The sequence below is a fragment of the Dendropsophus ebraccatus genome, chromosome 5 (genome assembly GCF_027789765.1).
Source record: "Dendropsophus ebraccatus isolate aDenEbr1 chromosome 5, aDenEbr1.pat, whole genome shotgun sequence".
NCBI lineage: Eukaryota > Metazoa > Chordata > Amphibia > Anura > Hylidae > Dendropsophus > Dendropsophus ebraccatus.
In genome coordinates this window covers 46,642,935-46,659,080 of record NC_091458.1, presented here as the reverse complement: position 1 = coordinate 46,659,080, position 16,146 = coordinate 46,642,935, and the positions used below count along the sequence as shown (strand labels likewise).

General features: G+C 45.0%; 1 protein-coding gene and 1 non-coding gene across 8 annotated transcripts in view; one reads left to right on the top strand and one right to left on the bottom strand.

Moving 5' to 3' along the window:
- Positions 1-9,235: 9,235 nt before the first annotated feature.
- TRNAS-CGA (transfer RNA serine (anticodon CGA)) lies at positions 9,236-9,317 on the bottom strand. The gene has a single exon. It is a non-coding gene; the product is annotated as a tRNA-Ser (tRNA).
- A 351-nt stretch (positions 9,318-9,668) lies between these two features.
- SMARCC2 (SWI/SNF related BAF chromatin remodeling complex subunit C2) overlaps positions 9,669-16,146 on the top strand; it is a 33,140-nt gene continuing 26,662 nt past the window's right edge. For 3 of the 7 annotated variants that reach the window (XM_069970036.1, XM_069970034.1, XM_069970035.1), the window contains exons 1-2: positions 9,672-9,896; positions 15,412-15,531. In XM_069970036.1, coding sequence (XP_069826137.1) covers positions 9,786-9,896; positions 15,412-15,531 — 231 coding nt within the window. In that variant the 5' untranslated portion in view covers positions 9,672-9,785. Of the gene's footprint in view, positions 9,897-15,411; positions 15,532-16,146 lie in introns of all 7 variants that reach the window. The other 4 variants (XM_069970033.1, XM_069970030.1, XM_069970032.1 and 1 more) reach the window with 3 other exon arrangements.

The window sequence follows — 16,146 nt, the reverse complement described above, 5'->3', positions numbered from 1 at the left end:
TACTACGCTGAACCTGACAACAGGGATGGTGCTGTTTTTGCAAAAAAAAGAAAAAAACTAGCTGTGCTAATCCTGGGTAACCGCCTTCAATGTCATCTGAAGATATCAATTTCAGTAGGATTAGCCAACATTCTGTGACCGTGGTGGTGGGGGAAACTTTTGAAGGCATGACACAGGACACGTCATTTGCATCTGTGAAATCCTTTGTTGCACGTCTAATATGTCCGTTCTCTTCCACCATTCTCAGTTTTCGATGTACAAAGTACAAATGTGAAGTGCATTTGTTGAAATGTTATAAGGTTGCTTTGAGATTTCATCCTGCAAAAACATTATTTCCAGTGTCGCTAAATGTTGGTATTGGGTTAGAATCATTTCAAGGTGTATAATGCAGAGTTGGAGCTAGGCTTTCCTTCACCTGGAACAATTGTTCATTTCACTGTCCTAGACCTGTATGTAAATACCCCCCCATGGCAGTTGGCACCTGGGGCATATTGCCCTCCTAGCTACAGCCCTGGTGCGGTGTAAGTATAAAGTCTTATATGCGATCATTCAGTGTACAATTTATACAATATTAAAACACTTCAAGAATGATTATTGTATCAAGGCATGTATCACTTATAAACTCTATAATAACCACATAACCTTGCATCTAGCTAAGAACTTGGGGTGACGGTCGGTGAGTATTTGCAGCCATGGTCAAAGCTTGCTTTCATGTTAATTTAATTACTTGGTAAATTACAAAATCTACATGGAAGTGTGCACATGTATGTTTTGTGTAGTGTCTGTCCTCTAATCTCCATTAAAGGGGTTATCCAGCGCTACAAAAACATGGCCTTTTTCCCCCTACTGTTGTCTCCAGGTCAGGTGCAGTTTGCAATTAAGCTCCATTTACTTCGATGGAACTGCGTTTCAAAACCCCACCCAAACTGGAGACAACAGTAGGGGGAAAGTGGCCTTGTTTTTGTAGCGCTGGATAACCCCATTAAGGTTTTTTTGTCTCTGAATTTCATTGGCTGTCAGCTTCCTGGGCCAGAAAAGTGAACACTCCCTACAGCTTCTACTACTGGAATTCACCGTTGTGCAACTGTGTTAAATTGTGCAATCTTTGTACGGCTTGGACTCTCTTTTTTGTGTATTGCAGTGTGTCATTTTACGTTTAGGTTATTTTGTGGAGGAAACAAGTGCTCTAGAAATGTCTGCTTAGGCAATTTGTTCTCGGTTCTCATGCATCTCACATACTATTTAAAATATACTTTAAAAATGAAAGTGCATATTTTTCCAGGCACAGGTATGAATAAATAAACCTTTTATAAAAACAAATTGCATTTGTTGTATTTGTGTGTGTGTGTGTATGTTATTTATAATGTGAATCTTGTAGCAAGAAGAGCAGGCATATTGCTAATCTAGTAATTTGGAGGACTATTGACCTCTAAAGGATTTGTGCTCTGAATGGTGGGACCCACCACTGATAAACATGCCCACAAACCTCTCCCATTCTTACTAGGGTCTGGGTCAGTGTATTTTTCTGTCACCTGGAAAAGAATTGCTGAATTACAGTGTCAGAGGGCTTGATAAATGGATGCTGGTAATCCATTCAAATATGCAAAGGTAACAGCATCCAGGCATTGTAAAGTGCAAAAAATAAAGTGCTTTATTCTATCATGGCAATAACATGCTATGTTATTGCCATGAAGGAATAAAGCACTTTATTTTTTGCACTTTACAACGCCTGGATGCTGTTACCTTTGCATATTTGTATGGACTTTCATCTTGCTGGGCTACAGGATTGATAACTTTGTTTCATCCTAATTAGAGATGAGTGAACTGGGTTCGAGTCCAGCCGAACCCGAACGTTCGGCATTTGATTAGCGGTGGCTGCTGAAGTTGGATAAAGCCCTAAGGCTATGTGGGAAAACATGGATATAGTCATTGGCTGTATCCATGTTTTCCAGACAACCTTAGAGCTTGATCAAAGTTCAGCAGCCCCCGCTAATCAAATGCCGAACGTTCGGGTTCGGCTGGATTCGAACCTGAACTCTGTTCGCTCATCTCTAATCCTAATCCATTTAGAGACTTTTTTTTTTTTTTTATATATATGTCCTAAATCTGGAAGAGACCTATAGGAGTGCTATGGTATGATTTTTGATTTTTTTTGGTAATACATTCAGTTTTTCTATCCATGCCTTTTAAACTGAAACTCTGCATTAAAGTGTCAGAGGCGTGGCCAGGGGTCTGCCATACATTGAGGTGTCAAATAGGCAACATCTCTTTGACATGTCAACACAGAATAAAAGCTATTTTCTGTGACAGTGTTGGAGGTATGGTAATGCTTTTGTAGGTGATGGATGTGCTTTTAAAATGGCTAGAAGGCAGCCTCAATATACTAGAAATATAGAAATGAATTACAAGCATAAAATAAATGGGGGGGGCGGAGGTTTAGTGTCTGATTTAAAATCTATAGAAAATCAAGGCAGAAGTTTTACACAGGACAGATTAATGATTTGTAGGAAAGTTTATTCCCAATAACTGCACCATATGAAAGGCCCAGAGATCAGCTGCCAAGAAAATGTTAATTCTTCATCTGATTGCATCACGTCTTCAGCCTAAAAGGGATGTGCTGCCAACAGTAACAGAAGTGATTTGGCACGTGAACAATTAAGCAATCATTGGTATGACCATAACATAGTGATGTAAGTGAAGGGCTGCACAAACAATCCAGTAGTGTTGTCCAGCGCTCACTATAATCGTGCTACGTAAAGGCTCCTTTTCTGACCAGTGATCTACTAGATTGTTGCTTATATCAGACACCTGTCTGCCTAAAGTCACCACTGGACTATATGCCAGAAGCTACAGAGGGTAAAGACCATATTTTGGTTCAGATCACTGAAAACAGCTATATCTAACCTCTTGTGACAACAAGGGTCGCATGGACATTTTCCCATTTCCTTGCCATTTATAGAAAAACCTGTCTTTAGTCTTGCAGGAACTACTCTTTATTGACAAACTGTATGACCCCCTTGGGGACATTCTAAGTGATCAATCTCCTCATCGAACTGCATAAATCGGAGGTACAAGTGAATATAATAAATAAATCTTATCAGTGAGAAATTCTTCTTTCTCTTCTTATGAAGCTTTGTTTCTCTACACCAACCAAACACCTATTCAGTCTGAAAATAAAACACAGTTAAATTTTTTTGTGTTTTTACAATATGCATTAGAAAATTACTGAGGGATCAGTTACATGCTATACGTACAAGTCTATGGCGAGGAGAAGGGCCAGGGGAGAGATGAGATGCAGCCCTAGGGAGTCAGGGAAAACCTGGACACAGCCTATGGTTGTATCCATGTTTTCCAGACAGCCTTAGGGCTCATCCAACTACAGTACTTCAGCCACTGGTAAGCGAATGCTGAACCACTGGAATCAAGCATCTGTAGTCTGTGCTCATCTGTAGTCTAAATGTTTTATTATGATCCATTCACACATACAGGATCTTATGCTGATTTATTGTTGCATATATTAAAGTAACTAAATAATTAAAAGAGAAGTTTGAGGAATTTTAAAGTTTGCCAACAGGCAGGGACAGGTGGGACATAATTGAGTGTTAGGGTCCATTTATACAGATTATCTGCCAAAGATTTAAAGCCAAGAATGGATTTGAAAAGAGGAGAAATCTCAGACTTTCCTTTATGACCTGATCTCTTTTTAATCCTTTATGACCTGATCTCTTTTTATAGTCTGTTTCTGGCTTTGGCTTCAAATTTTGGCATATAATCTTTCTGTGTAAATGAACCCTTAGGCCGCATTAACATGTTCCGCGTTCTACACAAAACAAGGATGTGGAATGCATGTAACGGACTTCCCCCTCTGCTTGGGCAGCATCTGTGATAAGATACTGGGAACAGGGGAACTGTATGCCTGTGCGCCGCACTGTAACGATGCAGCCGCGTGGCGCTTTCATTACAGCGCTGCGCATATCTGTACAGTTCCCCCGCTCCCAGCATCTAATTACAGATGCTGCCCGGGCAGAAGGGGAAGTCCATTACATGCATTCTACTTCCGTGTTCCGTGCAGAACACGGAACTTGTGAATGCGGCCTTACTTACCTCTCCCCGTGCCCCCAATGTTCTGCATCACAGGTTTCAGGATCCCGGACGGAACTTGTTTGGTTGGCTAAGCGGGCAATCCGTCAGCTGAGTTGTGACATGGCTGGAGCCAGGGGTCTTGGAGCGGCAAGGCAGTGCTTCGGGGGCACAGGCAGAGGCAGGTTAAGCTTGTTTATTATGTTCCTCCTTGCTGGCTGGAAATTTTAAAATATCAACAGACTTCCTTAAACACAGCATTAAATTTACTACAAAGATCCTGTATGTGGAAAGAGTTAGGGCCCTATTACACGGGACGTTTGTCGTGCGAAAAATCGGTAAATCGTTGGAATTTAAACGATAATCTTTCTGTGTAACTGCAGGCAAAGATTGAAAAATCGTTCTTATGTCGATTTAGATCTGAACTTAAAATTATCGTTAAATGTTCGCTGTAATTCCACGTTCGTTCGCTCAAGTTCCGCATTTTTCACTAATCGTTCAGTGTAATAGCACATTGTAAATTTTTTTTTTCTTTCTGGGATCAGAAGGAAAAAACGATCATTTAACGATCGCAATAACGATTGATCGTAACTAACGATTATCGTTCTGTGTAATATGGTGAACAATTTCAGGTTAACGATAAACAATCTCGTTTGTCGTTACAATGATCGTTTATCGTTAGTCGTTAATCGTTAAAAATCGCTCAGTGTAATAGGACCCTTATTCAGCCTTCTAGAATTGTTAGCCTATCCACAGGATAGAGAATTAGTAGATTGGCCTCTTCAAAGTTTAATGGCCCTGAAATCTGCTTTGACCCCATTTATCCTAATGCTGCGTTTACACGTAACGATTATTGGCCCGATCGTACTATTAGCGATGTCGGATTTACGTTTTTTTTTTTTTATAACGATCAGCGTTTAGATGGTACGATATATCGTACGAAAATTCGCACTGCGATCGTTTTGCGATCGTTTAAGCCTATCTCACACATTGGTTAAATCGGCGAACGACTGTTCACACGGAACGATTTGCGAATTTTTTGCGTACGATGAACGGCGATTTGATGACCTGATGAAAGATCAAAATGTACGATTTATCGTGCGTCGTTCGATCGTTCGCTGGTTATCACCTTGCCAACAATAATGTCAGCTGTGTTCAGTGCTTTACTTCTGATTTCGGGAATAATAGAGGGTAGCTTATAGTGTATATTGACTCTGCGTCTGCTTGGCAGGGAAAGGGTAAAAAAGGATATTATCTGCAAAGAGTACAGTTTTTTTTTAAGCTCCCCCTGTCCCGTTGACTCAAGTTCAATCCATCCGCCGTCCACCCAAAGTAATAACATATCAATTTTTTGGGGAGATGGTGGCAGATTGAGCTTGAGAATATCATTGAGTCAATGGGACAGGCAGAACTTGGCAAACTATCTACTGGAGAGGTGCTAACTACCAGTGGGATTACCTTCAGGGAGATGTCAACATGGGGGGGGGGGGGGGGGGGGGGCGGTGCGGGAAACTGTCAGAGATTTCCTACAACAGTACAGGTATAATGCAAACTGCGGTGTAAACAGTGAAGTCATAGTACATGGATAATATTCAGAATGATGTCCTATCTTAGTTATCACTGTGAGTATAATCCACAGTGATATCACACCGCTTATGTATCACCATGAGTATAAACCACAATATAATCACACCGCAAGAATGATAAATAGTGAGGTCATAAAACCACAAAGCACAGTATAGTTACACATAATGATAATGTATGCACAGAGTACACAGGAAGATAAAGCAGCTGCACTTGCTTCTTGCATTGCAACTTTATCTTCAAAAGGTCTGTAGTGCAAAATCACTGTATAACCACAGTACTATATAACATTGCCCTTCTTTAACCCCTTAAGGTCAAAGCCAATTTTCGTTTTTGCACTTTTGCTTTTTCCACTTTATGTTTAAAAGTCCATAGCGCTTGCATTTTTTCACCTAGAGAGGTATATGAGCGCTTATTTTTTGCAAAACCAATTGTACTTTGCAATGACAGGCGTTATTTTTCCATAACACATGCTGCGAAACCGGAAAAAAATAATTTGCGCTGTCAAATTGAAAAAAAATAAGGAATTTGTTTTGATTTTGGGGAGATTTGCATTTACGCCATTCGCCCTATGGTAAAACTGACTTATGTTCCTCAAGTCGTTACGATTACAACGATATGTAACATGTATAACTTATATTATCTGATGGCCTGTAAAAAATTCAAACCATTGTTAACAAATACATGTTCCTTAAAATCGCTCTATTCCCAGGTTTATAGCACTTTTATCCTTTGGTCTATGGGGCTGTGTGAGGTGTCATTTTTTGCGCCATGACATGTACTTTCTATCGGTACCTTGATTGCGCATATGCAACTTTTTGATCACTTTTTATTAAATTTTTTCTGGATTCGATGCAACCAAAAATGCGCAATTGCAATGCCATAGCAATCTATTGCCGAGCCGGGATCAGCGTCATTGCAACGCTGAGGCCCAGCATGGGCAGAGGAACGGATCTCCCCCCCCCCCCCCCCCCCCCCCCGCGATCGCATCGCATCGCATCGCGCGGGGGAGGAGAGGAGGAGATCCGTCCCACTAGACACCAGGGATGCACAGATCAAAGCCTCTAAGTGCAGCTATCAGGTTTGACAGCTGCACTTAGAGGCTTAATTAGCCGGCGCAATGGGACCCGCGCCGGCTAATAGAGGCACTGCCCGGCTACACATGTCAGCCGGGATCAGCACCGTTCAGAGCGGGGTCCCGCTCCGAACACCCCCGCGGCACCATGACGTATCAGATACGTTGTGGGTAGCTAAGGGGTTAACCTCGGTATTGCTGTATCACTGTGCGCTTTGCTTGTGTACGGTGACATCAGGGTGTACATTACCCCTTGGTTGTAATATTTCTGTGATGTCACAGTACACAAGCAATCGGGGGCGTGAATGTCCAACTCTTACCCTTCAGACTCTAATGGAGTAAATGAGTGGGATTTGATTAAAAGACGGAAAAGGACGCGTGCTGCCGTGCTCTCCCCCCGGCTGCATCTTGGTATTGCATTGGGCCTCAGCAGTGAGACAATCAGTGTGATCAACTCGCCCCCTGCCTTGATGTGCGTTTTGGCGTCTGCCTTTGTCAACCCCTTGACAAGGGCAGGCACCAAAATGTGCATATGAGCAGGGGCATGTGACGATCCAGGGCATACTGGTATAGATCACTGTATGAGACGTCAATCACTAGAGACACTGCTGACACACACACACACACACACACACACACACACACACACACACACACACACACACACACACTTCACTGACACAGAGATATATACACATGTACTCACTGACACACAGCAGTTCCTCAGTCTTCCCTTTCCTCAACAGTCAGGCCGATCTACACAGTAGGTTTGAGGACCTTTTGAGTCATGTGATCAGTTCCTCTCTCCCTCTGTGTGTGCTGTCCCTGCAGTGCCCACACACCAGTAAGTGGAGCCGAGAGGAGAGGTGTACGTCGGAAATTGCCTGTGCATAGAATGGAGTCTATGGCACAAGCGGGGGTGAGCTGGGTGATCTGCTCGGGTTTCGTAGTGTGCACTGCACATACCCTTAGACGGATGGCTATGTCTGGGAAAGAGAAAGCTAATTTTACTAAAACATGGTAATATTGGGATGTTTTCAGTGATTTAGGTGACCTGTTAAATTGGGTCTCATAACTGGCCGTACAGCCTATCCCTTTCTTTGCTATCTGAGGCACCATCCTATCCCCTTACCCTCCCCTCCCCCCCACCTTCCCTTTGCAAATTGCGACTGTAGCAAGCTGTACGATTTTGTATTCCACATGTACACATGTATTTTTATTTGAAATGTCTTTATTTTCAGTCTAACACAGTGCTCTCTGCTGACATCTCTGGCCGAGACAGGAACTCTGTTTTATATGAATCCCCATCGAAACCTCTCCTGCTCTGGACAGTTGCGCGAGAGGTCAGCAGAGAGCACTGTGTCAGACTGAAAAAACTGCAGAACATACAGCAGCTGATAAGTATGGGATGCCTTGAGATTTTTTATAGAAGTAAATGACAAATCTATATAACTTTCTGACATCAGTTGATCTGAAAGAAAAAGATTTTCGCTGGACAACCCCCTTTAATTTCTAGGGCTGTCTGGATTAGTTTTTCTCTCAGTCATATCATGTTTTGTTGTATGATGCCATGTTCCCCCATTGTCTTTCTTTGGCCGTTTGATAGCCATCATTTTAAGACCAAATCACAGTGTCATTATAAATAACAGACATTATTTGGCCTAAAAATTATGGCTGTTTAAGGGTTGCGTTCACACGTAACGGATCCGGAGGTTAATAAGGCGGGCTGCTAGCATACTCACAGCGGGATGTGCTGCAAGTTTGTCTGCCCATAGACTGTACAGGGCAGGGATCTGCTGCGGATTCACAGCGAGAAATCTGCTGCAGATCTGTTAAGTGTGAACGTTCTCTAAAGAGACAACTGTCAAATGGCGAAAAAAATACACATACTATCCACCTTACTTTTGGATCACCCTGTATATTATATTTCCACTCAACATCACAAAAAAATACAGTGCTTTTCAACCCAGTTATATGACAATACACAACAAAAAGGAAAGCTGACGTATACTGTGGTGCAATACAGCAGGTATATTGGGGGGTGGTGTGATATTACGTGTTGCCCATAGCAACCAATCACAGCTCAGCTCTTATTTTACCAGAGCTCATTGACATAAGAAAGCTGCGCTGTGATTGGCTGCTATAGGAAACAAAGGCCATTATGATGTACGCTATTAGTGCTGTATAGACCAGGTCTGAGATAAAATAAAGTGTATATACAATATATCTTACATATCTCTATCACTAAATAAATAAAATGCACGTTCTGAGGAGGGGACTGGTCTAGAAGGGGGTTAAACCAAGATGTGGAGCACTTTGCAGCATTCCACTTTACTTCCTTAGCAGTAAACACGTCATTCCTCTCACGGTTACAATGTATTTGTTGCAGTCACAGATACGTCGGGATCCGTGCGGTCCGTGTGAACAGAACACCTCACTTCTCTCTCTATCAAGTCCCAACAATGTAATGATGAGGGGAAGTAAAAAAGCTGCAGCCGTCACGAACAGGATTCGAACCTGTGCGGGGAAACCCCATTGGATTTCGAGTCCAACGCCTTAACCACTCGGCCACCGTGACTGTCAGCCAACGGGCCCGCGCAGCTCCCTCACAGTCTACGAGCCGCCTCCTCGCGTGCCCCTCGCTCATTGGTGGAGAGCCCGACGCGGGTTAACTCCTTCCTCCCCGCTCTGCATCTTGCGAGTTCAAACCCTCCTTTCGGCGGATTATATTTCTCGCCTTTCACTTCTTTCCGCTTTGGTTTAGTTGCCCCGTTACAAAATCTATAGTACAGACACAGCTGTCACGCCTCGTCCTCTATAAACAGCGGCTTTTCCCGAGCTTTTGCGAAACTACAATTCCCAGCATGCTGCGAGTTGTCGTTTTTCCTCAGCTAGCGATTGCTTCATCACGTTGCAGTTCTGCATTTCGCCCTGCAGATGTCACTATTGCACATTGCTCTTTTTTTTCTTTTCTGCAATTCGCTGCGTAGCCGCTAGAGGTCCTCGTTGCTATGTAGCTGGAAAGTGCCGGGCAGGCTGGCAGAAGATGGCGGTGCGGAAGAAGGACGGCGGCCCGAACGTGAAATATTACGAGTCCTCTGACACCATTTCTCAGTTCGACAACGTGCGGCTATGGCTGGGGAAGAACTATAAGAAGGTACCGGAAGGAAATGATAGGTGTCCTGCAGAGGACGGCACCGTCTTCCCTTCTGCTCTTCTTGGAGAACAAAGAGTCGGGCCCGGCTGAGGGGTGGAGAGGGGGCGACGCGACATTTGGGGGGCAGCGGGGGTCCCCGTCATCTCCTGTGCTGGGCAGTGGGCATAGGGGGCGCAGGGAGAAGAGACAGGCAGGGGGCAGCTGGCAGGCCGGGGGCTGGATGACCCCAGCATGTGTCAGGCCTACATGTGCCCAGATGTCGCAGCCCTACACCCGGGAGGCGCAGCAGCATCTTCTCCTCTCTGTACAGGGACATGGGCGCAGAGCAGCACAGGCAGCCAGGGGATTGTTCTGGAAGCTGCTGCTGCTTCTCCATGACAACGTGCTGGTCCTGCTGCTGCCAGATGCCCATTCATAGGCAGCCCAGCTGTCATGTCCAGGAGCTGTCATGTGACCACTGTCCTCACTTACCCTGACCCTGCCTGCAGCAGCAGCATCCCTGTGGTCACAGCTGATCCCTGCCCATGTGACCAGACTACAACCCCCAGCATGCAGCGGACCACACACGTGACCAGACTACAACCCCCAGCATGCAGCATCCCTGCTATCACAGCTGATCCCTGCCCATGTGACCAGACTACAACCCCCAGCATGCAGCAGACCACACACGTGACCAGACTACAACCCCCAGCATGCAGCAGACCACACATGTGACCAGACTACAACCCCCAGCATGCAGCATCCCTGTGTCACATCTGATCCCTGCCCTGCCCATGTGACTGGACTACAACCCCCAGCATTCAGTAGACCACACACGTGACCAGACTACAAACCCCAGCATGCAGCATCCCTGCTATCACAGCTGATCCCTGCCCTGCCCATGTGACCAGACTACAACCCCCAGCATGCAGCATCCCTGTGGTCCCAGCTGATCCCTGCCCATGTGACCAGACTACAACCCCCAGCATGCAGCATCCCTGTGGTCCCAGCTGATCCCTGCCCATGTGACAGACTACAACCCCCAGCATGCAGCATCCCTGTGGTCCCAGCTGATCCCTGCCCATGTGACCAGACTACAACCCCTAGCATGCAGCATCCCTGTGGTCCCAGCTGATCCCTGCCCATGTGACAGACTACAACCCCAAGCATGCAGCATCCCTGTGGTCACAGCTGATCCCCAGCATGCAGCCGACCACAGCTCCTGTATACTATCCCCCATTTCTCTGCTAGATGTGAGCTGGTCACCTAGACAGCAGAGGACTGCAGTGTTTACAGCGGCGCTGGCTGCACGTGCTGCCTGTAATCTCCTGTTACCTTTGACCTAGACTGGAGTCAGACGAGTCCCAGCAGCAGCATCCTCCCCGCCAACACCTACACAGGGCGATTCCATAGCCGAAAGCCCAGTATAATCCAGCTGGGGGAGAATAAGCATTGCTTGTGCAGAGAAGACCTTGCCCGTAGCAACCAATTAGATTGCAGCTTTCATCTTTTTAAATGGGTTGTGCAACATGAAAGCTGGAATCTGATTGGTTGCTATGGGCAATGGCGCCTCTGCACAAGGTGTGATAAAATTCCATTATTTTTTGTAATTGAAATTACCAATAAAACAGACATGAGGCAGATGTATTCCGTTCTTATTATGGGAGGTTATCCAGTCTTATAAAATAAATGGCTGTCAGTATTAGAGCAGCAGGGGGCTCCGCCGCTGCCGATCAGCTCTGTGATGGGGCCACAGCGCTTGGGCTTGTGATCTGGTGATGGACGGACAAGCAGCTGTAGTCACTGAAGAGGGTGCTGCCCCTTTAAACAGCTGATTGTGGGGTCGGTCATAGTTGGACTCCTGCGGATCTAGTATTGATAACCTATTCAGAGGATGGGCCATCACTTTTGAAAGGCTGGGTTCCACTTTAGGCTCCCCACAGATGAGCACGTTGCATGTTCGCCCTGGTGTCTATATTATGGACCCTAACTGTGGCTAGGGTCTGATGACCCCCTCTAATGGTGCGTCAACAGAGAGATTTATCTGACAGATTTTTTAAGCCAAAGCCAGGAATGCATTTGAAAAGAGGACGAATTTCAGTCTTTCGTTGATGACTTGTTTGGTGTGTATAGTCTGTTCCTGGCTTTGGCTTCAAAAAATCTGTCAGATAAATCTCTCTTTAAACGCAGCCTATCAGTACAAATTATCAGACCCCCGGTCAGGCCGGCACAGAGATGGGCAAGATAGATATCCTGTTCTTCCTTGTTTTTAAGATACCTTGTGTCTAATCGCTAAAAAATAAAACCAGCATGTGAAAGCATGGTGTGAACTTGGCCTTCTGTTGGTTTATGTTATTTCTGGTAGGTTGAGGGTGAAGAAGTTACTGTCTGGGCAGGTGCAGTCACTAGTGGAGCTAGGAAGAGTGCCTGCCCATTACAAATAATTCCTATTTAATTTTCAACCATTGAGCTGTCCTATTGGATCTATACAGCTAATGCTGGGTTTACATGGGACGATAATTGGCCCGATCGCACGATTAACGATGTCGGAGTAATGATTTTTTTTATCTAACGATCAGCGTTTAGCCGGTACGATATATCGTACGGAAAAATCGTTTTGTGATCGTTTTAAGATCACCCGGCCCCCGCTCATCCAAAGCACCCAGCCGCCCCGATCGCCATCCCCGCCGCTCCGATCGCCACCCCTGCCGCCGCCGCTCCGATCGCCCCTCCCCCCCGCGCCGCCACTCCGATAGCTGATTGGCTGAAGAGGAGCCGTTTGAAATTCCTGGCTCCTCTCTACAGCCAATCAATGCACAGCAGCACTGATTGGCTAAAGAGGAGAGCCAGGCGGAGGGGGTGGCGATCGGAGCGGCGGGGGTGGCGCAGGGGGCTGCGGATGAGCGGGGGGCCGGGCTACGGGTGGGCGGACTTTCGCGACGACACGGAACGATCTGTGAATTTTTTGCAAACTACGATTTAAGAACAAGTTAAAAGATCAAAATGAACGATTTCTCGCTCGCCGTTCGATCGCTGCGTTTACACATACGATTATCGTTCGAATTCGATTGTTATCGTGCAAATTCGCACGATAATCGTTCCGTGTAAACCCAGCATCATAGTGCGTTTACACAGACAGATTTATTTGACAGATTTTTAAGCCAGGAATGGATTTATTACCTGTTCTCTGTTTATAGTCTGTTCCTGGCTTTGGCTTTAAAAATCTGTCAGATAAATCTGTCTGTGTAAACGCATCATTACAGGGAGTGATCATTTGATGATCACACCATTGTGTATTGGGCCAGTAATTATCTGCTAAAAGAGCAAACACTTGGGGATCAGCTGATCGCTTTGCTTTGATCTACTAAAAAGTCACACGTTCTGTTGGATCCACATGGGCTTCAGGGAAGAAAACATGACTTGGACGTGTCCTAGGTCACTTATTCTTAAAGGAAGAGCAGCTGTCAGGTGCCAACAGTCATTGTGTGTTCCTCTGCTTCTGCAAGAATTGATGCAAATAAACTACATGCAGAAGCCAGGAGTTGGCCACTGGTATATAGTACTGTTGGGAATATTCTTAAAGGGGTACTTGGGTAAAAAGATAAAAATCTTTCAAATCAACTAGTGTCAGAAGTAAATTACAAATCTATATAAGTTTCCATTTAAAAATCTCCAGTCTTCCACAGGACTGTGGAGTCGGAGTCGGAGCTAGTTTTGGCTGGAGTCGGAAAAAATGTACCAACTGCGACTCCAGCTTTAAAAAAAATCTTAGAACAATTTAGAATTGAGTTTTGATATGAATTTTATTAGTTTTGCTCATCAATATATTTTATGAGCAACATTCTAATAGGACACTGGCCCTATTAGATAAGGGTGGTCGGGGAATATATCAGTAATAGGACACTGGCCCTTTTACATAAGGGTGGTCGGGGAATGTATCAGTAATAGGACACTGGCCCTATTAGATAAGGGTGGTCGGGGGATATATCAGTAATAGGACACTGGCCCTATTAGATAAGGGTGGTCGGGGAATATATCAGTAATAGGACACTGGCCCTATTAGATAAGGGTGGTCAGGGGATATATCAGTAATAGGACACTGGCCCTATTAGATAAGGGTGGTCGGGGAAAAGTTGTCGGTCACTATTTGTCAGTTTGTTTCTGAGCTGGAAGAGTCCATTGTGTGTGTGTGTGGGGGGGAGATCTGTGCTGTTCTCTTCCTGGATGCTGGTTGACTGTATATGCGCAGCAGTGTAATCTGATATCCTGTGTAATATAGAGGAGGAGGAGAAGACATAAGTAGTGTTGCTGTAACCTCTTTCCTCAATGTGGTGTTTTTCTTCAGTGTTCTATGGCTGCAGCAGGCTGTGTGTGTGTGTGCGTGTGTGCTATGGCTGCAGCAGGCTGTGTGTGTGTGTGTGTGTGTGTGTGCTTTGGCTGCAGCAGGCTGTGTGTATGTGTGCTATGGCTGCAGCAGGCTGTATGTATGTGTGCTATGGCTGCAGCAAGCTGTGTGTGAGTGTTTGAGTGTGTGTATGCTATGGCTGCAGCAGGCTGTGTGTGTATGCTATGGCTGCAGCAGGCTGTGTGTGTATGCTATGGCTGCAGCAGGCTGTGTATGTGTGTGTATGTACTATGGCTGCAGTAGGCTGTGTGTGTGTGTGTGCTATGGCTGCAGCAGGCTGTGTGTGTGTGTGTTGTGGCGTGCCCCCACACCCACAGTGACGCCTCTTTATCACTATGTGTGACCCCCCTCTATATCACTATGGCTGACCTCTATATTACAGGTGTCTGACATTGTTAGCAGTGTTTCTGTGTTTATGCTGAATATTTTGTAAGAAACTAAAAGATCACCTGCTCCTTCTAGTCTAGTTGTGAGTTGTTCAGGACATGGAGGCTGGAGACTGGCTGCATCCACTGCACACACAGCAGAAGCTGCTTTATATCTTTCCTTATTCACTCAGAAGTCGCCCCAGGATCATGTAGGACATTAGGGAGAAGCTGCTGAGCCAGTGTGATAAATAACTCCCCTGGTATATGACTGTCCATTTATGTAGGAGCAGGAGTCAGAGTCGGTGCTGATAAAATTCAGGAGTTGGAGCTGCGGCTTACCAACTCCACAGCCCTGGTCTTCCAGTACTTATCAGCTACTGTATGTTGTGCAGGGAGTGGTGTATTCTTTTTAGTTTGACACAGTGCTCTCTGCTGCCACCTCTGTCCATGTCAGAGCAGCAGAGGTTTTCTATGGGGATTTGCTACTACTCTGGACAGTTCCTGTCAGGAACAAAGATGACAGCTGAGAGCACTTCCTGCAGGACATACAGCAGCTAATAAATATGGAAAGACTTTATATTTTTAAATAGAAGTAAATTACTAATCTAATTAACTTTATGACACCAGTTGACTTAAAGGAAAAAAAAAAAAGTTACCTGGAGTTCCCCTTTAAGGAGAGCTCTGATGAATTGACCCTTCATTAGCACTGTATATAGATACATTATTCTCCTTTTCTCTAAGCAGTCATATTATCCCATTTCAGTACATCCAGGCCGAACCTCCCACCAATAAGTCTCTGTCCAGCCTGGTGGTCCAGCTCCTGCAGTTCCAGGAAGAAGTGTTCGGGAAACATGTCAGCAATGCTCCACTTACCAAACTGCCGGTAAGTATAGTTTACTTCTAACATCAGATGGGCAGACTTTTGAATATTGTATAATGCAGTGCTCCCCAACCTGATAGTGATACCAATAGGTCCAAGTTGCTACTGAACTTGCCATTGTTTGAGGCTGAAAGTCCAGCTGCCACTTAGCATATATTAGGATTGCAGATATTAGCTGTGACCGTCAGAAAATAAAAAAGGGAAAAAGCTGGATACTATATATTAAAGCACACACCACTATTACAAAGAATATATATCAGAATATATTCTTTGTAATAGTGGTGTGCGCTTTAATATATAGTGTCCAGCTTTTTTCCTTTTTTATTTTCTGATGATAGTTTTTTGGACACTTAGTTGCACCCCTTGTTATTTTGGTCTTATTTGACCGAGGTGAGCTCCCCCATTTCTTGAATTATGGATTAGCTGTGACCGTGCTGACAAATGTCAACAACAAAGAAAGGAAAGCATCATATACAGCAGTGTCTGAAGGGTTTTTCCATCTGGGACATTTGTGGTTAATTCACAGGATGTTAGTGAGCGTCACACAAACTGTGGCTTACCAACCACCCCCATTGCCTGCAACCAGGTCAGAGAGGGATTGGGTCGTCTGATCTTGAG